Source organism: Prionailurus viverrinus, chromosome A3 (assembly GCF_022837055.1).
Source record: "Prionailurus viverrinus isolate Anna chromosome A3, UM_Priviv_1.0, whole genome shotgun sequence".
NCBI lineage: Eukaryota > Metazoa > Chordata > Mammalia > Carnivora > Felidae > Prionailurus > Prionailurus viverrinus.
Window position 1 is genome coordinate 61,999,862 of NC_062563.1, and position 25,428 is coordinate 62,025,289.

Sequence of the window (25,428 nt, forward strand, 5' to 3'; positions counted from 1 at the left end):
AACAGGATAGGAGAAATATTTGAAAAAAGGAATGGCTGAGGGTTTTCCTAAAACAATGACAGACATGAACCCATGGACCCAAGAAGGTCAAGTCAGATAAATGAATAAAGTTCCCCGATACTTCTACCAGGGTTGTGGCAGAGAAAGCCAAGTAGTGAGCCAAGACTCTCATCCTTACCAAGTGTAACAAGCCCTCCCCGCCCAACAGTGCTCACACCCACCCAGCAGTAATGAGATGCTGCACCCCTCCGAGTTCAAGTGGGGAAGCTGGACTCCAACCTCTACCTCCTCCCCATAGTATGTAGCCTCCTGGGTTGAGCCTCTTTCACTTCCCAAAATGTATTTAAGATTTACCCAAGTTATTTCATGAATCAAGAGTTTGTTCCTTTTTATTGATGACTAGTATATCAATGTATGGATGTAAAATTGTTTATCCATTGTTTTCCTATTGAAGGATATCTGCGTCATTTCCCATTTTGGGTGTTTATAAATAAAGCTGTTACAAACGTTTGCTTACAGGTTTTTGAGTGAATATACATCAAGAACTGTGAAAGGTCTGCAATTTTCCCTTACTGGCAGACTAACATGGATGCTGGCAGAAGATTCAAGACTCTTGGGTCACTGACGAAGGACTTTACTACTCACAGCAATAGCAGTAGCCAGAATGTCAGTTTTTGGCACTAGTTTCCTGAGTTCCAATTCCCATAGAGTGATGTGAAGAAGGCTAAGTGACACTTGCACACACAGTAGATTGTGTTAAAGGAGAGGGACCCTGAACTTAGGAAACTGTATATTCTATAATGGACTGTAAGCATGCTTGTCCTTTGCTCTGGAGTTAGATATTATCTTTATACTGGATAATCAACACGTCACCTTCTGCCCTGAAAGGAGACACTATCTCTAATTTCTCAGGCAGTTTGCTATATAAACATCCTTGAAAAGACTGACCAGAGGTTCTTGATATAAGAAGATCATTGACTTGAAATCATTCCCTCTTTTGTAATGTAGGCTTTTAGTGCATTAACTTCCTTCCCAGCACTGTGTTAGCTTCATCCCCCCAAATTTTCATGTTTTGTTTAATTTTCATTAAATTCTATGAGATTTTAAATTTTCTTTGTGGCATTCTTTCTGATCTGTGAATTATTTAAAGCCTGTTCTTTAATTCCCAAGTGCCCTGAGATTTTCATGTTGTCTTTCTGTTATTGATTTCTAGTTTGATACCACTATGGTCAGGAGACATCTGTGTGACTTCATACTCTGTGATATCAATTCTTTTAAATTTGCTAAGGGTTGTTTTATGACTCAAGATATGTCTCTTTACGTGAATGTCCGATGTTTGTTTGAAAAGAATATGTATTCTGTTGTTGGGTGGAGCATTCTATAAATGTTAATTAGATATGGTTAGTTGAAGGTATTGTTCAGTTCTTCCAAATCCTTGCTGACTCTTTAGTAGTACTATCAACTGCTAAGACTGGGGTACTGAAGGCCCCAGCTATAATTGCTGATTTGTCCATTATTCCTTTTGACTCCATCAGATTTTGTTCCGTGTATTTTGAAGCTTTGTCGTTTGGTGCATACACATTTAGGATTCTTATCTTCTTTTTTTGTAAATTATAGGTGACGCACACTGTTACATTAGCTTCAGGTGTACAACATAATGATTGGACAAGTTTATATGTAATACTCACCACAAGTGTAGGCAGAATTGTTATCTTCTCATTGGATTGATCTTTTTATTATCATGTTAAGCCTCTTGCAATTCTCTTTGCTTTAAAGTCTACTTTATGTGATATTAACATAGTTACTCCAGATTAAAAAAAATTAGTGTTTATATATCTTTTCCATCCTTTTACTTTCAACCTATGTTGTTATTTTTGAAGTGAGTTTCTTACAGACCACATGGAGTTGGATCATGTTTTTGTCTACTCTCTAATATCTGTCATATAATTTGTATATTTAGACCATTTACATGTAATTGCTGATATTTAATTAAGCTTCCCATTTTTGTTTTTTTGTGTATTTCCTGTTTCTCATTTATCTTATTTTTCCTTGCCTTACTGTGGATTATTTGAAAATTTTTAATGTTCTATTCTGATTATTTGTAATATTTTTGAGTGTATTGTCTTATGTAGTTTTCTTCATGGTTGCTCTAGGTATTTTCTAAGCATATGTGTAACTAATCACAGTCTAATGATACTGATAATTTACCACTTCAAATTAAGTGTAAAAATTATTCTTCCATTTAGGTCCCTTTACTGTAGCCATTTAAAAAATATAATTGTCTGAAGTATTTCCTCTATATTCATTATATATATAGATGGTGTTAAACTTTTGCTGGCACCATAAAACATGAGTAAAGAAACTCATGAGGTTACAGATTCTCTCCTATGTTTACTTCTATATTCACCCATTCCACTGTTCTTCCTTCATTTCTGAAGGTCCAAGCTTTCTTCCTATTTGGAGAGTTTCCAGTAGCCATTCTTTAAAGGTAGGTCTCCCAGCAATAAATTCTCTTCATTTTCCTTCTCCTTCAACCCTGGAGGATATTTTCACCAGATAGACGATTCATGGCTTACAGTTCTTTTCTTTCAGCACTTGAAAAATGTTGTGCCACCTCCCTCTGGTCCCATAGTTTCAGATGAGAAACTGCTGCCATTTGAATTTGTATTCCTTTATAGCTTATGCATTATTTCTCTTAGGCTGTTTTTAGGATTTTTCTTTGTCTTTACTTTTCAGAAGATTAAATATAATGTATTGTGGTATGGATTTCTTTGGTTTTACTCTGTCTGGGGTTTGCTTAGATTCTTGAATTGTAGTTTTTATGTTTTTCACCAAATTTGGGGAGTTTTTAGCTATTGCTTTTTTTAAATACATTTTCAGTTCCACACTCACCTATCCTTTCTAGAATTATGATGGCATGAATAGTATATCTTTTTTACTGTCCCAGAGATCTCCGAGGCTCTGTTGGTATTGGCATCAGTAGTTTGCTCTTCTCACTGAAATGTGGATTTCTTGGATCATGGTATGACGAGTGGTTTTTATGTCCTGGACAATTTGGTCACTATGTTAGGAGACTATTCCCATTTAAATGTTATTTAGCAGGCAGTCACCCTGTTCAGGTTTAGTATATTTATTTTAGTCTACTTTTTTGGGCTTTAGTTCCAATGACAATTTAATTTTCTACTCTATGCAACCCTACTCTGGTCTGCTTTGTTCCTCTTGTGCTGCTGGGTCTCCCACTCAGTTCCTATTTGGTGCTGTCTGTGGGAAGCCCAGAAAAGCCATGTTTTGGGGCTGCCTATTGGTGCTAGGTGACCTTCTAGGGTATAGGAGCAGAAGCTGCTGAACCTGGCTCTACTTATGCCACTGAGTTGAGAGCAGGAAGACACAAGGCTTTATTTACCTTTGCTGTTGTTGGAAGATTAGACATCTCATTGGTGCCCCAGTTGTGAAGCTGGGACAGTCAGGGACTCTGCTGTTGTTGGCTGGTCACACCATCTACAGGTGACCTGGTTTTAGAAATGCCCAGGACTTTGCTGCTGCCACTGCAGCAGTTGTAAGGGACCCCCTGCCAGTACCCCACATGTGGAGTGCACTCTAAGACAGTCTGGATATTGCCGCTGTCACTGCTGCCAAAGATCAGACTGCTCATACATGCCACAATGTTATGATATAGAAGCTGGGGTGGCTGAGGACTTTACTGCTGCCATTGTTTCTGGTGGATCAGACTGCCTGCCAGACTTGGGTTGTGCAACTGGGCAGCTGGAGTTTTGCTGCTCTTGCTGCTGCTGGAAGACCAGACCACTTGACAGGATCTGAGTTGTAAGGCAGGGACTGAGACAGTCATGGCTTTACTCTTGCCACTGCTTCCAATGAACTAGACTATGTGTCAGAGTCTGGGTTGTGGAGTTTGGGGAGTCCCACTAGATCTTTGGTGGGCCTACCTTTCACCAGTCCTTCAGTCAGAGAGGTGTAAATACATGACTCTCTACATTTTTCAAAATCCATAGATCTATACACCAAAAAGAGTGCTTTTGCTGTGTGCAAATTAAAATATAATTCAATTAGGATGAGGGAGGAAGTCAACATATTAATAATGAATGATATAATCACACTGAGGTAGTTGAGTAAAAAAGTACCTGACTTTAAGAACTTTAGGAAACAGTTTTTTGACTGGATAGTAAGGCTAAAGAGAGAAAGAACTATGTGTAAACACTGTACCTCAGCTGATAAGTGTTTTTCTCAGAGTATGGGTTAGAAATTCTGAAACTATATGTATACCAGGGTTTAACAAATAACTAAATCATTACAGATAACGAAAACCAGGTTTTTCGTGGTCAAAGAAGTTAAAAATAAGCAAATACGTTCTTTACAAATAATTTCTGTGGCTCTGGATTGGAGTAAAGAGTTGTTAGTACGAACTCATGGTTTTATTTATCTTTTTACATTTATATATTTACTTTTGAGAGAAAGAGTACGTGTACAAGAATGTGTGTGAGCGGGGGAAGGACAGAGAAAAAGGGAGAGAGAGAATTCCAAGTAGGCTCCACACTCAGCACGGAGCCCAACACAGGGCTCAATCCCATGACCATTAGATCATGACCTTGGCTGATATCAAGAGTCAGATGCTTAACCAACTAAGCCACACAGGCATCCCTTATTTTCCTTTTTTAATGAAAATATAGATAAATAGATACAGGAATATAGATGTTTATGGATTGATGGGCTATTATACATATATTTTCCATCTCTGTCCACTGAGAGAGCCTAGAAGCAGTGAGTCCAGTAGCAGCAATAAGCATACCTAAGTGCCCAGATTTTGGTTTTCAAATACCACTTTCTAATAAAAGAAACAAGGGTTCCTTGGAGAAGTGGTAAACTCCAGGACTGAAGTGGGAAAATATAAGATGATCATGAAATATCTATAGTGCCAGAAAATAAACAAGTATTCAAGGAAAAAAAAAAGATAGATGCATGTGTGAAGAACACAGGGGGCAACCTGAAAGAGTTCCCAATGGCCAGAGTGGGAACAAGCTTGGTAACAAAATAAATAACAATAGTATTGAATTATTACTGAAACAGTAAATAAATATCCATGAGTCCATAATGAAATAAATATATGATTGAATGAATAAATAAGAGGGGGAAAGGGGAAGTTCTTCATTACAGAATTCCAACACATAAATGTAAAAGGAATAGCGGGAATAGAAAGTCACCATTAGAACAGCACATTAATAAGTGCTGTAGAGAAGATCCACCACTGAGTGCTAAAATTAGTGGGTAAAAGTTCAAGACACAAAGGATATGTGCATAGCCTCAAAGTTATCTCCTCCAAAACATGTATTATCTACAAAAAGAAAAAAAACGTAGTTTTACAGGGGAGAAACCTATCAGATGCCACCTTACCCAAGAGATCAAAGTTAACACCACTAGTAGTAAGGTGTATCACCACAATGTACTGCTCAACATGATGCACTGAGAAGGACACATCACCTCAGCAGTATTATAACCTCAATCTAACCATCAGAAAACATCAGATGAAACCAGATTGAAGGACATTCTGCAAAACACATGATCAAAAGGTCATGAAAGACAAGGCATCACTGAGGATGTGTTACAGACTGGAAGAGACTGAGAAGACACTGCAACTATAACCGTAATGTGGGGGCACAGGTAAAACAGGTGAACAGGATTAAGAAGTACAAACTACCAGGTATCAAATAATTAAGTCATGGGGATGAAAAACACAGCAGAGGGAATATAGTCAATAATACTGTAATGGTATTGTATGGTGACAGATGGTGACTATTCTTATTGTGTGGAGCACTGAGTAATGTAGAGAATTGTCAAATCACTATATTTTACACCTGAAACTAATATAAAACTGTATGTCAACTATATTTCAATAATAAATAAATAAATAAATAAATAAATAAATAAATAAATAAATCTTTTAAGAAATAAATGCAATATGGGACCCTGGATTGGATCTTGGAACAGAACAGGAATACCAGTAGAAAGACTAATGAACCCTGAATGAAGTCTGTAATATAGTTAATAATGGCATTGTCATTTTCTTAGTTTTTGGTTTTGTTTTGCTTTAAATAGATTTTCTTTCTTTCTTTCTTTCTTTCTTTCTTTCTTTCTTTCTTTCTTTCCTTTAAGTAGGCTCTAAGTCAGGACACCTGGGTGGTTCAGTTGGTTGAGGGTCTGACTTTGGCTCAGGTCATGATCTCGTGGTTCATGGGTTTGAGCCCCATGTCAGGCTCTAAGTTGTCAGCATAGTTCACAACTTAGAGCCTGCAGCCTGCTTTGGATTCTGTGTCTACCTGTTTCTCTGCCCCTCCCTTGCTTGTGCGCTCTCCCTCTCTCTCTCTCTCTCTCTCTCTCTCTCTCTCTCAAAAATAAATAAATAAACATTAAAAAAATGGCTCTAAGCCTAACGGGGGCTCAAACTCAGGACCCCAAGGTCAAGAGTCACATACTCTACCAACTCAGCCAGCCAGGCACCCCTGCGATTTTCTTAGTTTTGACAATTAAACTATGTTTACGTCAGATGTTAACATTAGGGGAAACTAACTAAAGGGTATTACAGGCACCCTCTGTACTATCTGTGCAACTCTTTCATAAGTCCAAAATGATTTCAAATTAAAAAGTTAAAAAAAAACACCAAAAAACTGCTTCAACATTTGGGCAGCAGAAATATAGCTCAGATGGTAAACAGTACAACTCTTCTCTCTAGGCCCTATCTCAATAGTCTTGTTGACAATCCCACTGTTCAGGGATTGTTGCAAAGATGGTAGAAAAGCTAGGAGAAAGCCAGACTGGGAATCATGGGAAAGATGGTCAGAAGTTGGTGCCTCATCAGTTCTGGGGCCAATGCATGCAACACCCCTAATAAACACTGGAAATTAAAATAAAAATGCCAAAATAAAATAAAAATGCTCCCTCCTTGCTTCCCCCAGCCTTGGGCCAGACCCCCACCCCCAACTACTGGGCAGACTCAGCCCCAGCTTATGCTCCTCTGACCTCAGGACTGGTTAGGCCTGTTTGGGGAACTACTGCTCCAACACCAGCACAAGGCAGTTTCAGAAGCTCTAGTGGTATCCTGAATTTATTGGGTTGATTCCTGAGCCGACCAGTCAAAAGAATATAGAGAAATGTGGTTTTCCTGAAAATAAAATTTGCACATTCAGCAAGCAAGGGAGCCTCGATGAAGATTTTTGAAGATAACAGAATTATACTTTACAAATAATTATTTTAGTTATATTTTTAGCCATTCAGGTAGTTGGTTCTATTCATTAGTGATTTCTATAAAAAGCAGCACCTGTTAGTGTTTTAATCTAATGAGACTGCATATATGATATCTGTTATGACCAACTCTAAATAAATGGGCTCTGAGTTCACAATCACCTATAGTCCATAAAAGGAGGGAACATGTATCCCAAGTAACTTCACTGGCTAATCCTGGAAATTTATCAAGTTGGGTGTGAATTGAATATTCTTTCCCAGCATAAGATAGCCAGTTAGATCAAGATCTTAAGGCATCATAATTTCTTACAGAACATATTTCTTCCTTCTCCCATTTTTAAAGAATCAATCCTAACGGAACTCTGGTATATCCCAATGACAGCATATCTGGTATGTCCCGATATTCAGGGAGCTCTGCTAATGTCCATTTGTGGCTTCCTGTCAAATCTGGGACACTCAGGCACTGAACTATTTAAGGATGTTTATGATCTACATTTCACTTTTTGAGAAGAGCCCTTAGTTTCAATTTTAGTGTATCTCAACTATCTGGAATGCTTGTGGTTCTGGAAAAAGACCTTTTTTAAAAAGGAAGGTAAGTTCATGATAAGAGAAAATTCAAGGAAAGGAAATTCCTTCTCAGTAGTCTAAGTGCCAAGAGCAGTTCTCCAATGAAAGGCAGTCCTGAAGAAATGATTTCCCTTTCTCACTGTATCCTCCGCCACTCTCTCCCTCCTTGCTTTCAGTCTTAACCAGTCACACTGTACTGTGTGCTTCCACCTACCAGTTCATTACTTTTGAACAAAGTCAACTGTTAAAAATAGCTGCAATATATCATTTGAAACAATAATGAGGTTTCAGGAGGATCAAATTTGAATGTTTGAGTACAAAAAAAATTAAATTTTGACATTTGTCTTCATAAAGGGGTGAGATCAGAGCCAAGGGCATATCTGAAAATGGTGTGCTGTGAACAGAAGCTTATCTAAATGTTAAGACAGTGACTCATCAGCTTGGATTCATGTGACCATTGTACACAAAATGAGTGTCTGTGTGAAAACTCTGCTGTCTCAGGGCTCAGAACCCTTTTCTCAAGAATTTCCATGGCATGAATTAACTCAGCAGGTGATCAAGTCAGGCTTCTTCTCCCAGACACAGTCTCCATCTTTCTTACCTTGATGTTTCTAATCCAGGACTGAGCCCCTTTCAAACTATCTTCATTGATTTCAACAAGTTTTTCCCGCCAAGCAACTGCTTGAGCATCAAACTGTACAAAATTGAATTTCCTTTTATATTTCAGCTGCTCCTGTAAGAGAAAATTATTATTTAACCAAAACACCACTCAGATGTAAGAAAAGGTTAGGCTAGGTCACAGTTTGATAAATTTTAATCACTATGAAATCTCTTTTCAGATCTTGAAGCTAAAAATTACATTCAAAAGAGAAAATCTTTTCAGAAAATATTTAAACAAAATTTATACACAGTTTGGATATTATGCTTTTACAAATGTATATATGTCTGAATATATTATATATATATATATATATATATATATATATATATATATATACACACACACACACACACACATATATATGTGTGTGTGTTTTTATATATAATATGACCTTAAATGTTGTCTTTAATACTGACATTAATGGTATACTGCATACACAAACTAAATGCAATCTGCTTAAAGAAAAGAAATCCCAAATGCCATCATCATTTTGGCCATCATCTTTTTGTTAAGGCTAGCATTTGGTTACATACCTTTTTATTTGCCTTCCACCAACCCACATTTCTCCAGTAGAGGTTTATCGAAATAAAACCTGTATTTTGTATTTGTGAACACTCCCCACAATTATTTTCTGTGGTAATACATCAATACTACTCATTTGTGACAGTACCGCTATATCCATTCTAGGAGTTAGGAAGTGGAAGCAGTCTACCTTGGGTCACACAACTCAGAGCAGTCTGCCTTGGGTCACAGCACAGGTAGAATAAGAATTGGAAGATCCTAACCATCAGCCTACACTCCTCCCATACATCAGTTCTGGGGCCAATGCATGCAACACCCCTAATAAACACTGGAAATTAAAATAAAAATGCCAAGCTGAAGAGCATCTGGAAAACGATGGAGATGTGGGCACACCACAGATTTCAGGATAGAGAAAACCTGGAGCGATAGACACTGAAACTCCCTTAGTATCCCACCTGTTACAGAAGACCCTGCCACGGGAAGGGTCTGCTTGCAAAGGAGAACTGATGAATCTCTAACTGGCAAAAGAGAGCTTTTATCTGAAGTGGCTTCCCTGTGGATGCCCGAGTGCAGACCTTACCTGTGCACCTTGCAGAACCAATGCAGATGAAGGCTGCTAAAGATGCATTCATGACACAAAGGCCCCCCAAATCCATGAACCTGACAGCTCCATCTAACCTGTATAAACTGGATGATCTTGTCCTTCACCAAGTCCAGTTTGCTCTTCATTGAGTGAGATGTATCAATGAGGACGTAGACAAAATCATTACGTACTTTTCCAAAGAGGATTTGACTTCCATCCTGCAGCCACTTAATCCTAGGCAGGAAATTGGTTGAAAGTGAATTTTTACAGCCTGTGGCAATGACAGGTCTTCCTAAGAACTTAATAATACATTTACAGAGGCCAAGCTGTACTATATTGTTTATGCACAATCTTCTGTGAGTGGATTACTCACTTGGAAGGTTTCCTGTGAAAAATCATACATTTGAGCCGGCTCCCTTGTTCACCCCCACCTCCACTATCCATCATCAATCCATGTAAAACCGAACTAGGAAAATCAATAGGACAGAAAAATAAATCCAATACTGGGTTCCAAAGCCAGAAGTAAATTACTTCCTGTCATCTGATAGTTTCAATCCCTCAGTGACTTCAGACCATTTGTTCTTTTAACCCTGCTGACTGCAGTCAAGCTAGTAATGCCAGCACATTCCTGAAGCTTCAGTGAAGCCTATAGACAATATCAAGCAACCCCAGATCCCTATAATAACTAAGCATCAGGCAGTTGGAGAAGGACTACTTCTGTGATGGGATCTCAGACTCCCATAACAGGATGTAAATTAAGTTCAAGGCGAGACCTGGGGTAAGGGGAAAGGCAGAGGGAAAAAATCCTTGAAACTGAGTTCAGAGTTCACCAAGGCCTAGGTAACTACAATTTGTAGGGCAAAATATTGATGAAGAGGTTGCTGCATAGAAGCAGAGGGGGTGGGGAGGGATGGACAGAGAGAGAAAACAGGAGAAAGAATGCATTCTGGCCATCTGCAGAGAGTGCCCTAAAGATTTTGGCTCAGTAGGGGCGCCTGGGTGGCTCAGTCAGTTAAGCATCCAGCTTTGGCTCAGGTCATGATCTCATGGTTTGTGAGATCAGCACAGACTCTGTGCTGACAGCTCGGAGCCTGGAGCCTGCTTTGGATTCTGGGTCTCCCTCTCTCTGTGCCCCTCCCTTGCTCTCTCTCTTTCCCTTTCTCTCTCTCAATAAAAGAAATATTAAAAAAAAGATTTTGGCTAAGTAATAATCAGGGCATGCATGTGAAGAAACTACTAAAAACAAGGAATAAATCACCATAAAGGAGTAACTAGATCAGCACCTCAGAGCTTACCCAGGGCTAGTTCATCTTCCAAACAACCTGAGTGGGAAAGGCTCCATAATACATGGGACATCAAGTAGAGTCCTCATAAGGGTATTGCCTTAGTAGTAGGACCAAATTAGCCCCAGACTAAAGGCTGCCCTGGACCTGTTAACATAACTTACAAGCAAGCCCCAGAGGGATCCACGTGATTTCAAGGAACATAACTGCATCATGGAACGTGTATTTTAAAATACAGCAAAATCCAGCACCCAACAATGTAAAATTCAAAATGTCTGCATTTCAGTAAAAAATTATCAGGCATACAAAGAAGCAGGAAAATATGATCTACAACCAGAAGAAAAACAGATAAACAGAAACAGACCCTAAAATAATACAAATGATAGAATTAGCAGAAAAGGATGTTACATAGCCTATTATAAACATAATCCATATTTTCAACAAGGTAAAGTATAAGCAAAATGAGGACAGAAATAGAAAATATAAAAGGGAATTTATAGAGATGCACAATAACCAAAATGAAAAATATACTACATGGTATTAATAGACATCAGACACTAGCAGAAGAAAAGATCAGGGAACATTAAGAAAGACATTGCAATTTAAAATGAAAACAACTGGGGAGCCTGAGTGGCTCAGTCTATAAAGCATCCAACTTTGGCTCAGGTCATGATCTCATGGCTTGTAGATTTCAAGCCCTGCATCAGGCTCTGTGCTGACAACTCAGAGCCTGGAGCCTGCTGTGGATTCTCTCTCTCTCTCTCTCTCTCTCTCTCTCTCTCTCTGCCACTCCCCAGCTCACAAACTGTCTCTCTCTCTCTCAAAAATAAAAACATTTTAAAAAATAAATAAAAAATAATAAAATGAAAACAGAGAAAAAAACAAGAGTAGAGAATAAACAGCTCATGGAACAATGTCAAGGAGTCTAACATATATGCAGAAACTAAGAAAAAGGAGAAAGAGGGAAACAGGAAAAATATTTGGAGAAATACAGCCAAATGTTTCCAATTTTGATAAAACAATATATGAATATATACAAGAAGCTCAAAGAACCCAAAAAGAAGAAAAATGGAAAAAAAGAAAACCACCAATACACATCATAATATAATTTGAAATCCAATGATAAAGAAAAAAGTCTTAAAAGCATCCAGAGGTGACATAAAAATAACAGAAGACTTTTCACCATAAATCAAACACACCAAAAGATAATGAAGAAAGATTTTTAAAGTACTGAAATATAAAAGTGTAAACCTACAATTCTATATAAAGCAAAACAAAAAATATTCCAAAAACAAAAGGAAATTAAAGAGTTTTTCAGACTAAAACAGCTGAAATAATTCATTATCAACAGACCTGCACTGGGATAAATATAAAGAATAAAGAGGTACAGAAATATCAAATATGTGGATAAATACAAAATACACTAATTCTCATTTTAAATCTATTTATACAAAAATTGATTATTTATAATACATTATGGTTTATAGCATATGTGGAAATATGGTGTAGGACAATAATAGGGGTGCCCGAGTGGTTCAGTCAGTTGAGCATCTAACTCTTCATCTCAGCTCAGGTCTTGATCTCGGGATTTTGAGTTCAGGCCCTGTACTGAGCTCTGCACTAGGCATGAAACCTACTTAAAAAAGTATAGGACAACAATAGAAAAGACAGAAGAGAGGAATTGAAGTTATAAGATTTTTATGATATAGATGAAGTGAAATAGTATTTGAAGGTAGACTGTGGTAATTTAAAGATGTATACTGTAAATGCTAATGCTGTCACACATGAAACAAAACAAAGAGGTAGAATTTATAAGCCAAAGGTAGAAATAAAATGGAATCATAAACTCTCCAACAAAAGATGGTAGAAAAAGAGTAAAGAGAGAACAAAGAACAGGTAAGACAAAAAACAAATAGTAAGATCTAGATTTAAATCCAACCAAATAAATAATCACATTAAGGAAATGATCTTAATACTCCAATAAAAAGGTAGAGATTAGAAATGACTATTATTAAAATGACAAAAGATAACAAGTGTTGGAGAGGATGTGGAGAAAAGGGAGCCCTTGTACACTGTTGGTGGGAATGTAAATTAGTGCAGCCACCGTGGAAAACACGGAGATTCCTCAAAAATTAAAAATAGGACTACCATACATTGCAGCAATTCTGCTTCCAGGTATTTATCCATAAAAGAAAACACTAACTTGAAAAGATATATGCAGCCCCATGTTCACTACAGTATTATTTACAATAGCCAAGATACGGAAACAACCTAAGTGTCCATTGACAGATGAATGGATAAAGAAATTGTGGTAGGGGCGCCTGGGTGGCGCAGTCCGTTAAGCGTCCGACTTCAGCCAGGTCACGATCTCGCGGTCCGTGAGTTCGAGCCCCGCGTCGGGCTCTGGGCTGATGGCTCGGAGCCTGGAGCCTGTTTCCGATTCTGTGTCTCCCTCTCTCTCTGCCCCTCCCCCGTTCATGCTCTGTCTCTCTCTGTCCCAAAAATAAATAAACGTTGAAAAAAAAAAATTTTAAGAAATTGTGGTATATATATACAGTGGAATATCATTCAGCCATAAAAAGAATTAAATCTTGCCATTTTCAATGACATGGATGGACCTTGAAGGCATTCCACTAAGTGAGGTAAGTCAGACAGAGAAAGACAAGTACCATATCATCTCTGTTATATGTGGAATCTAAAAGAAAAACAAAAAACAAGTTTATAGATTCAGAGAACAAAAATACTGGTGACTCCAAGAGGCAGGGTGGGAAAAATGGGTGAAAGGAACCAACAGATAAAAAGAAAGAAACCAAAAAAAAACAAAAAAAAAACAAAAAAAAAACCCAACCAGAGGTTGGGGAGGGGATAAATGGAAGATTTTAGGATTTTTTTTCTTTATCTCTGGTATTTAAAATTTTGTGATGATGTATGCTGGATAGGTCTTTTTACTCATTTTCAAGACATTCCTTGCAACTTTCTTTCAGTTTGGAACTACATGTCTCTCAGTTCTGAAATTTTTTGTGAGATTTCCCCTTCATTTTATATATGTCTATAAGCTATCTATTTGTAGGTACACATGTATGTTAACCTCAACCACAGGATGCTTGTGTTGCTTTCTGAGAGACTGCCTTCATCTTCCAGCTCTCCCATTGAATCATTTATTTTGGCTATCATATTTTGAAGAGCTCTTGTAATTCTTAATATCTATATGTATGTATAACAGTATTTTCCAACTTTCTGAGGGCAATATTTTCTGTCTTTCTGAGAATATTAATACGTTGGTTTTCTCCAAAGTTTTATTTTTGTTTTTTGTTTTTGTTTTTTACTCCCTGTATTATGTATTATCTTAGTTTCCTTGTCTATTTGTTTTGGAGAACAATATGGAGTTAAAAGGCCGAGATAGGTTGGATTTAAAAAACAATACCCATATATATTCTAAGAAACCTATTTCGATATAAGACATAAACAAGTAAAGGTAAAAAGATAGAAAAAAGAGAACCCGTGCAAAAAAATGATCAAAACACACTGGAGCTAAAAAAAAGAGGTTAGAGTGGGAGAGAGCCAAAGCATAAGAGACTCTTAAAAACTGAGAACTGAGGGTTGATGGGGGGTGGGAGGGAGGGAAGGGTGGGTGGTGGGTATTGAGGAGGGCACCTGTTGGGATGATCACTGGTGATGTATGGAAACCAATTTGACAATAAATTTCATATATTAAAAAAAAACACACACTGGAGCATCTCTATTGATACTGGACAAAGCATATTTGTCCAGAAATCAAAAGGATTTCAGAAAAATCCTTTCAGAAAGGATTTCAGAAAAAGGAATACTGCCAGAGATAAAAAGGGACACTTAATAATATTAAAGGAATTCATTCATCAAGAGGACATAACAACCCTAACTGTACATACACCTACTAATAGTTTCAAAATACATGAAGGAAAAAATGACAGAATTAAAAAAAAAAAACAGACAAATCCATAACTATAGCTAGAGATTTCAGTGCTCTTCTCTCAACAATTTGTAGAACAATTTAAATAAAAAAGTCAGTAATGATATGGAAGACTGAAACAACTCTATCAATCAACTTGAACTGAGATATTTATAGTATATTCCACCCAACAAAAGCAGAATATGTAGTTTTTCTTCATATCCTGGGCAACAAAATAGGTCTCAATAAACTTATAAGAACTAAAGCCATACAGTATCCCTCTGTCCATAGTGCAATTAAAAGCTATCAGGAAAAGCCACAAATACTTGAGAAGTAAACAACATATTTCTAAATAACCTTTGTTCAAAGAAGAATTATAAGGGAAATTTGCAAAATATTTTTAAGTGAACGTAATGAAATACAACATAATGTGAGAGGCAGCTAAAGCAATATCCCAAGAAAATTTAAATGCTTATATTAGAAAGAAAGTTCTCAAATCAGTGATCTAAGCATCCATCTTAAGAAACTTAAAAGTAAGGAGAAAGAAGGAAATAATAAAGAGTAGAAATCAATGGCACCAAAAGGAGAAAACCATACAGAGAAAAAAAACCCACTGATACCAAAACCTGGTTCTTTGAAAAGATCAATAAAATGGATAATCTCCAACCAGGCTTAAAATAAAGATAACATAAATTACTAACATCAGTTCTATGTGTATGTGAAGAAATGGAATACATAATTAAAAACCTTCCTACAAAGAAAAACTACAGGCCCAGATTGTTTCAGTAGTGAATTCTACATACATTTAAGGGAGAGATGATACCAACTCTCCACAAAGACTTCTGGGGAATAGAAAAGAGGAGAGAAGTTCCCAACAACCCCTAACACTTGGTGGGTGGAGAAGGACAAATAGATCTGGCAGGTACCAAGTGGAGTGTCTTAAACAGCATCCTTTTTCCCCAGACCTGAAGTCCAAACTACTGTCCCCAAAAGTCAACCCCAAAACAATAAACAGAAGACTCCAGACACAAGGATTACTTGCTGTAAGTTACCCACTGCCAGTTGGGTTTTAAGAAACTGGGGCTCTGAAAAGTTAATATGAGGCACACAGTTGTCTGCAGGTTGTGATTTTATAGCAGAAAACATAGAAGGATGGAAGGAACTCTCATTTTCAAGTGGTTACTGCCCACTGAGTACTAGTCTATACTCTATAATCCATAGGGCACATTTGTAAATGGCATTATCATTCCCACTTTATAAATGAAGAAACCAATGCACAAAGACATTAACTAACTTGCCCAGGGTCACACAGAAAGTGGCAGAGCTGGTATTATAATCCAGCTCCATCTGACCTCAGAGGCCATGCACCTAAATGGATTTGGTCTTTGTGGTCTAAAGCTGTCCTCTGGCATCAGGGAGGTGAAAGCATTAAGGTAGATCATCCCCATGGGACTGATGCTGAGGTCACAGCATTAGTACCTCAGATGCATTAGCACTGGCAGATTTTAAGAACCAGCAAGGTTGACAAGGACCACATGAAGTTATTTTTAGCTGAATATACATTATTCCATTGTATTAAAATACTCCACAACATTGTTAACAGTTGCCTTGAAATGTAATATACAAGTACAGAGGACAGGTGTAATACAATTTGCAATATGTTTGTGGCCCACAAAAAATGCAAGACATGAGCAGAAGCATTCCTTAGTCTCCTATAGTGATGTACAACCAACATAATGACACATTTCTTTGCTGTCTTTTTAAAAAAGTCTGCTTGGAATCAAAGCAGCTTGGAATCTGGATCCAAACATTCCCCTTTATTACAAACAAAAAGCCACGAGCAAACCATCAGATGGCAACCCTGACATAACAATGTTAATTGGCTGTTTTTTGTGGTTAAGCATTTACAGAGAAGTCACAGATTTTAGTTTCAAGGGAAACTAGACCACTTGTACCCTCCTGCAAATTTACCAACCTCTTCTGAATCTGAGCAAGGACTGTGTGGATTCTCTCATTGTACCAGGTACACTTCTCTTTGGTAATGCAGACGTGGACCAAGCTCCCATCCTTCCAGGGTGCATGGACAAATCTGCTGCAGTATTTCGCATGGACTGTCTTCTTGTTGGTCTCCTAAATAAAGGAAAAAGTACAGAAGCCATTCAGACCATTCAAAGAAGAAATCTCCAGATGGCACCCCATCTCTGCCTTATTTATACAGCTCCTAGCACTCACTCCCATGGTAAAATCATTCAACTGCTGGTTCAACCAACATGTACTGGGGCCTGCTCTATATGGAGCCCTGTGCCAGATGTCATGAATGATAGTCAGAAAAACATGTGCAATCTCATCTGTGCCCCAGAGAAGATAATGTTTCCAGCAGGGAGACACTGTATGCACATGCTCACACGCATGCACCCACACACAGAAAGTTAGGAAGGCAGAGCACTAGACACCCAGCACCTGGTGCTAGGTTGATACAATAATAACTGGGCAATCTGACAAAGAAGAAAGAGTTCTCAAGGACTAGAGGGTCAGTAGGACTCTCTGGAGGAGGTGGGACTTAAGATTCACACACACAAAATCTTTCCATTATTACTCCCAGCCCCAAATGAAGAAAAGTAGCCAAGAAACCCATTCTACACCTAGCATCCTCTACTGGTACATACAAAACTGGTCTGAGGACAATGGCTTCCCACACATAGAGCTCACTCAACTGATTTGTGAATTTATCAAGCACAACTCCATGTCACCAGCAATACAATCTTCTAGGCAGCAGCACTAGAAACCATAAACAAAGACCAAAATTCCTGCCTTCATGGAGCTCACATTACAGGGAAAGAGCTAGATAATAAACAATCATACAGCAGGTCAGATGGTGACAAACGCTATAGAGAAAAATAAGGAAGGAGAATAAAGAACAGGGGATGGGAGGGGATGGAGAAGGTTTTTTTTTTAAGTTTATTTATTTCAAGAGAGATGGAGAGAGTGTAACCCGAGGCAGGGAAGAGAGAGAAAGAGAGAGAGAGAGAGAGAGAGAGAGAGAGAGAGAGAGAGAAAGACAGAAAGACAGAGAGAGATAAAGAAATCCCAAGCAGACCATGCATTGCCAGCAAAGAGACCGACATGGAACTCGAACCCGTGAAACTGTGAGATCATGACCTAAGTCAAAATCAAGAGTTGGACACTTAACTGACTAAGCCACCCAGGCGCTCCAAAGAAGTTAAAACCTAAAAAAAAGAAAGCCTTAAACAGAAGGTAAAATATGAGCAAAGACCAGCAGGAACAAAAAGTGTGGCCATATGGAGATCTGGGGGAAGCTTGAGGACTCAGCAAGTGCCAAACCCTGTGGTAAGAGTAAGTGTGTGCCTAGCATGTCTGTAGAATTTTAGGAAGTCTGGTGTAGTCCAAACAGAGTGAGCAAGGGTAAGGGGTGAGATGATGCTAGGGCAATATGAGGAAGACAGCCAGATGCAGACTCCGTAAAGCCTACTGGCTAATGGAAGTGACTCTGGCTTCTCCTCTGAGTGAAAAAGGAACTATCCAAGAACTTTAACATGACAAGAGACAAATTTTTTTAATTAAGATATAATGGACATATAACATTATATTATGTATACAATACGATTTGATATATGGATATATTATAAAATGATTACCACAATAAATAAGTAATGCCCATCACCACACATACAGATTTTTTCTTGTGATCTATTTTAAGATCTACTCTCTTAGAGAAGTGACAGAATTCATAGTTTTAAGTTTTATTTACAATTTTAAAATTTAATTTATAAAAATATCATTTTGAAGGTTACTCTGGCTACTCTGTTGAGAACAGACCATAGAGGGTCAAGGACAGAAGCAGGTCCATACCAGGGTAGTATCAGAAGTGGTGAGAAGTGGTTGGATTCTGAGTTACAGACATATTATGAAGACAGAACTGACAGCATTTAATGAGAGGTCAGATGTGGGTGTGGGAGAAAAGAGAGGAGTTTGGGATGACCCTACGGTTTTCAGCCCACAGAACTACAAAAATGGAGTTGCAATGAATTTATGGGAGGAAGATTATGGGAAGAGTAGCCTTGAATGGGAAAATCTGAATCTGGTGTCTGATGTACTAGGTTCAAGGTGCCTATCAGACATCCCATTGACATGGCAAGTAGTCAGGTGGAGATAAGGGAAGGACTCAGGGCTGGAGATTTAAATGTGGAAGTCACCAGCATGCACACAGTATTAAAAGTCACAGGACTTAATGAGATCATGTAGAGAATGGGTACAGAGAGAGAAGAGGTCCAAGGACTGCACTTTGAGGCCCTCTGGCATTTAGAGGCTGGGAACATGGGAAAGAAGTAACAAAGAACACTAACAAAGAATAGCCAGTGAGGTAAGAGGAAAACAGGACAGTGTTTTCTGCAAGCAAATGAATTTCAAGGAAGTAACCAACTATATGAAATGTTGATAGTAGGTCAAGTAAGAATGGGACTGAGAACTGACCCCTGGATTTAGTAATACATGTATCCCTGGAAAGAGAGGGTTTTGGTGGAGAGGGGGCCTTGCTGAAGTGAAGTGCATTCAAGAGGGCATGGGAGAATTGCCAAGACTAGAGAAAGGGAACATATATAACTCTTGAGGAGTTGGATTCTACAAAGGAACAGAGAAATGAGGCAAATGAGGCAGAAGCAGAGGCAAGTATGGGGATCAAATTCCTATATTTTTAAGATGAGAGAAAGAACACCATATTTGTGTGCTGATAGGAAAGATGCAGAAATAAGGGTAATAATGATGATACAGAATAGAAAGGGGGCAAATGAGTAAATGGCAAATAGGGATCAGTGCACACATGGAAGGGTTGACCATAGACAGAAGTGAGGACAATTTAGCCATCCTGGAAGTTATATGGGTAGAACACACAGGCACAAATGCTGGGGATTTGTAGATAAGAAGTGGATGTTCATGAATATTCATTCCAATATTCAATGAAATGGGAAGCAAGGTCACTAGCTTAGAGTAAGCAAAGAGGAGATGGTGTTTGAAGTTTGAGGAAAAAAGAGTAGACATCTTGGAGAATGAGCATCTGAGTGGATTGGAAAACTACAGGAGGATTGGTGGACAGCACAAGAGATCCATGAGGTTCTTCATGGAGAGATTCATGAAGTTAGAGGTCATGAATTTAAAGGGAAGCCAGGTACCGTGGCTATGTGCTTTTCTCTGTTTTTTTCTGCTGCAGTCAGATGCACAGCTATAATGCAGAAAAGGCAGAGAAGTGGATTTAACCAGGGTTGGGGTTTTGCCAGATGAGAATAATAATTTAAGAGAGGAAAAGTAGCTGAGCGTGTACAAGAGGGACAAAAGGATAGAGAGAACAGACAACAGGGAGTAGAAATAACAAATTATATAATCCCAGTGAGTTGAAAGATTGGAATTAGGTAGTAGAGGAAATGACCTTAAAAAAAGAGGTCAAAAAGTGGGACCTTTGGAACTGATTTATGTGGGTTATGATGGAAGAGTTATTTGTAATGACAAAGTCAAGGGGATGCCTATGGCAGGATTGGTAGAGATGGGGTGGAGGAGAAAGTCACCAGAAAAGAGGAGGTCAGAGAAATGAAAGGCCAGGGTGTGAGAAGGGTCATTTTCATGGGATTAACATTAAAAAATGGTTGGATCCAGTGACAGCAAGTCACAAGCTACAATCTTCGATTAATGATGGGGGTAACCTGGGAGTCAGAAAATGTCAGCCATAGGAAGTGTCATGGGTGGTACATTCTGATGACATAGGAAGACAGAGGGAGAATGGTCAAGAAACAGCAACAAGGAATAAGGAAGGACAGCACCCACCTCTCCCACCCACAGGTCCAAGGAGAATGGGAGAGAAACCAGGGTCCTCGAGAAAAAACCCAGACAAGCAGGCAAAGAGAACACTGCAGAGCACTTGACACTACAGTGGGTGTACTGATATCTTCTAGTTCCGTGGGGCACAGTGGAGGGAATTTAGGAGTCAGGGAGGAATGGAGGAAACTCAGAGATGGGAATGAGGATTGAGAAGTCTGGTGGTGAATGATATGAACATGGATGAAAGGCATGATGAGATCAGTCTTGATGTTCCCAAGACAGGCAGACAGGGGAACCACATGTCAACCACAACATAAGGATGGAAGGAGAAAGATGTCCTCTCTCTCATTCTCACCATGTTCTTATCCCTCAAGAGTTCTCCCTAGTCTCAATCCCAAAACATGGCTTTCTAACTGTGCGTTATGCACTCCCAGATGGAAACACACCAGACCATATGTTACATGAATACGGGTGTCAGACAGCAGAGTGTCAGAATGGGAAAAGCACAGTGTAAGGTCCCAGCAGATAGTTCAAACCCTGCCATCTCATGATATAACCTCTCAGAGGCCTTGTGACTTTGTCTTCTCACGTGTGCTATGAGAGCACAAATACTCACCTTGCATATAAAGCCCCACAGGCATTCCATAAATGCTCATTTCTGATTCACAGTGTTTGTAATTAAAAAAAAAAAAGAAAAAGAAAGAAGGTAACCTCTACTGGGCATCTCCTAAGTGCCAGGCACTGTACTCAGACATGCATTTTTTAGTTTGGACTTTACACCACTCATTTACAGATGTGGAGAGTAAGACTTAAAGTGTTAAATTATTTGCTCAACATCTCTAAATTAGTAACTGGAGAAGTAGCATTTACAGGCAGGTCTTCCTACCCCAAGTCCAGACCACATGGATCGGTACCTAGTGAAAGCTCAATGAATATCTGTTAGAGGAATTAATGGCAAGACTAGAGTGGGTCTGTGAACATCAAGGCTGGCTCTGTGCACAAACAGCATGAGCAGCCATGAATGCAATGTGATTTAAGGGGTGCCTGAAATCCTCTAATTGGAAATGCATTTTTAAATGTTTGTTTGTTTATTGAGAGAGAGAGAGAAAGGGAAAGCACGAGCAGGGGAGGGGCAGAGAGAGAGGGAGACGAAATCCCAAGCAGGCTCCACACTATCAACACAGAGTTGAACACAGAGCTGGAGTCCCTGAACCACAAGATCATGACCTGAACCAAAATCAAGTCGGTTGCTTAACCGACTGAGACACCCAGGTACCCCTGGAAATGCATTTTGGTCTCCTCCTCCCACCTGTTCATCCATCTTAGAAATACTACATAGCAAGGCCTTTTTAGTCATTTATTTCTCAGTGTAAATGAGTTTCCTGGATCTGTCCCTACAAACCAGTTTTTATCATTAGAAGTTTAGGGGGTCCTTCCCAGTGGGGGTCTGGGAGAACCCTAAATAATCAACTTATTCATGGCTTCAGTTACTCCCTACCTCACACACAATTAAATTTTAGGTATAAATCCAGATAGCTTGTGGCCCCAAATACTGAAAATAAAATTGTCCCTTTTCCATCAATATTTGCGGAGATAACTGTACTTTACACTTCTCAACTTCTACTGTATTATTTTTAGCACAAGAAATTTGAGGTAAAATTCCCCATTTATAAGCCAGACTCTTCAATCTGTCCCCATAAGATTTTGTTTAAATTGTCAAGAAAAAATAAGGAGAAATCAGTTTTAGAGAGGACTTCAACATACCACATTGTCACCAGCTCACAGTGAGCTATGTTCAAATTGACATGGATTGATATTTCTAAATATCCAGGGCCTAATGTATTTAAAAAATGAAAATCTACATATGATTAGATTACATACGATAACATATGATTTCCTGAACTAATAACATTACTGAATAATGACTACAAAATCAGAAAACTGTGCTGGGGGAGGAAACCCACAAATGAAATTTCCCTGCAATATGGCAATTACTCCACATCCCAGTGTAGGGGACACAACTCCTGGACACAAGTCTTCTGTCAATTCTGCATTTCTCTCAACCAATTTTTACATTTTCCTCCTTGTAGTTCACTGTAAACACATGGCACTAAGAAGGCTAAAACACCACATCGTGTGGTTAATGTAGCCCCCACGGAAAAAGCCCTTCCTCAGGAGGATGCACAGAACCCAGTGGCCAGCCAGCCCAAAGGAGTGGCAAAGACACTGGGGTTTTACCTCTATAGGATGGACAGACATCTCAGTGATCATGACATTGAATCAGAGCCTTAGAGAATACATAAAGTGACGGTACATTGGAGGACCTTGATTTCCTCTCCAGTGGTCTCTCCTGGGCTGCCGTTACTGGCACATCTGCTTTGTTGCTCACATTTTGATTTTCACTTCAGAGTATGGGCCTTTACTATCTTCTAAAAGAGTTTTCCTTCAGTTTTACAAATTTGGAATATTCATTTTATCCTGATTTTCTGTTTCCTATTGTGATACTTTTTAGTCTTTCTATAATTCTAAACTTCTGACCATCTTCTGGGTACTGTCTACACATCAGTGTTTGGCAGAGTGTGGACCCTGGACCAGTAGCTTCAGCATCATCTGGGCCCTCCCTCAAACTCACTGACTCAAGCATGCTGAAGTTTAGGAACCTAATTATCCTTTGATTGTGAACCAGAGTCAAGCATTTTGAGAAGCTATGTTCCTTCCAGAGCCATTGACACAATGGAACCACCTTTTGAAAGTTTTCAATATATACCTGTCCAGTGCCATAATCTCTTAAGAGAATTTCTTTTTATACTTATGGGGAATCCACTAAATACTGGCTGGTAGCCACTAGACTAATATATCTTTAAGAGAGTGACAATATAAGAGGACCATAGAAATCCCTGCTTTGGGCATTTTCACCATCCAATTCACCAATAAAAGGTGAATAACTGACAAGGTTGAATAATTCTGAGACTCATAATGCCAGCTCCTGGCTTATGTACCATTATTGTGTAATCTATTTATATTCAGAAACCATTCCCAGACATGGTCTCCATGTCCCCAAGTGGTGTTCAGTGAAGTGTAACATGGGAAGCACAAAGCCATCTTCCTTCGTGGAAACCCAAGCTGGTTTCCCTCCATGCTGCCTTTCAACCTTGGTCTTGCCCTGGATTCTAGTCTGAGGGGGGCCTCACCCATCCAGGGCACCAAAGGAAGCCCATAGCCATGCCCAGGAGTTCACTCCACTTACCGCACTAGTCTGCACAGACTCATTTCCTGGTTTGGCTTTTACATCAACGACTCCATCAGCATGGCGGAAGGAGCAGTCAGCAAGGACGTCATAAAAGGACAGCCCCTGGGCTTTCAAGCCATATTTCTGTAGCCACTTCTTGGAGTCCCAGGTGTTCTCTGGATTTGATTCATTCTCTACAGAGGTTGCTCCTGATTCTATTTGTGGAATTACAGTTCATCAGTGCCATTCATATTTTGCAAGCCATTTATACTTCACCCCCAACTTAACATTTAGCAAGCGGGAACATATTTTGTTAGGTCACATTCATTTCAGGAAGCATGCTTTCTAAACAGGACTGGCAAAGAATTAGTTCACCAGACTGGAAGGCAGGGATCTGCTACTTTTCATCTCATTTCTTCCTTTACCTAAGTTGTCTACCCCATGCATATGGGAGATGGCTGGCAGACCAAGGCCATGTGTCAGGAGAGCATTAAACTTGGGGTCAGAAGCTCTGGGTTCAAGTCATGGCTCCGCCACTTACTAGCTCAGGCAAATTGCTCAGACTTGGATGAATCACTGCACTTAACCTCTCTGAGCTTCCACAGAATTGCTTACCTGCAGATCGAAGATAGCATCTGTTTGGCCTTCCTAAATGTGTTGAAGCGATTCAATGAGAAAAGTTACGCAAAAGTGCTTTTTGATGAGTGGGGGTGAGAATTAGGGGTGTGTAACCTGTGTTGAGGTAGAAGTCAGTCAACCACAGAAGGCTGGAAGCCTGCCTCTCAGGAGCTCCCCTATTAACTTTGGCGAATGTATTCTGATTCAGAGCCTGGCCCTCAAATCAGCAGGCTCAGAAACCTCATATAGTCAGCTCAGGCACCTATAGCTGTCTCTATAACTCACCCTAGTCAGGCTCACAGGTTAAAGTATAATCCAGAAAGCTAATTGCCCAAATATCCCCAGCCTTAGCACATTCCTTTGCCATTTTCCAAAGATTATCTATACTCTTTAAGTGGGGGGTGGGGGGGTGCTCTGTTAGCTGGTCAGAACACCATACAACAGAAAAGTATTCATCCAGGTGGCTCAAACTACTAGTGCCACCTAAAGGAGACAGGAGTATCTGGGGGTGGGCAAATCTGAAGCTGAGAAGGAGGCACTCGTTTCTGGAGCAGGCTTGCACTAGCCGATGGAAGCTAACTGTACACCTCTCCTCCCAACTCCATGCTCCCTAGAAGCACACTGGTAGGAAAAAATTGACCATGCTGGGAGTATTTACAGAATCTGGAAATCAGAGCTTTTTTATTCCAGGGAGTGCACTAGCAAACATTTACCTGCCTGCCACTGGAAGGCAGGCAGAAAGGACTAGCTCTTAGCCCCATTGAGACCAGCAGAGCCCTAGGAGGTACCAGGAGGGGGTGCTGGGCAAAGAAGTAGTTTTTTTATAACATGTACCACTGCATATTAGGTCTACTAGCCCTAAAAGTTTACTTCCACTTAGATAAGTGGTTTTCAGCCCTGCAGAGTGGAATCCTCTGAGTTCTGTACTGATACCTGAGCCCTACCCATTAGATTCTGCTT

At 39.3% G+C, this 25,428-nt stretch overlaps 1 protein-coding gene across 9 annotated transcripts in view; it reads right to left on the minus strand.

The window, feature by feature from the left end:
- The window catches only part of VWA3B (von Willebrand factor A domain containing 3B), a 215,226-nt gene that overhangs the window by 104,046 nt on the left and 85,752 nt on the right, over positions 1–25,428 (minus strand). For all 9 annotated transcript variants that reach the window (XR_007151160.1, XR_007151161.1, XR_007151162.1 and 6 more), the window contains 4 exons: positions 23,869–24,065; positions 16,771–16,925; positions 9,680–9,818; positions 8,420–8,551 (listed from right to left, as the gene is read on the minus strand). Coding sequence is in view for 6 of the 9 variants with exons in the window: in XM_047854132.1 (XP_047710088.1) it covers positions 8,420–8,551; positions 9,680–9,818; positions 16,771–16,925; positions 23,869–24,065 (623 nt within the window). In the remaining 3 variants the exon portion in view is untranslated. The remainder of the gene's footprint in view (positions 1–8,419; positions 8,552–9,679; positions 9,819–16,770; positions 16,926–23,868; positions 24,066–25,428) is intronic.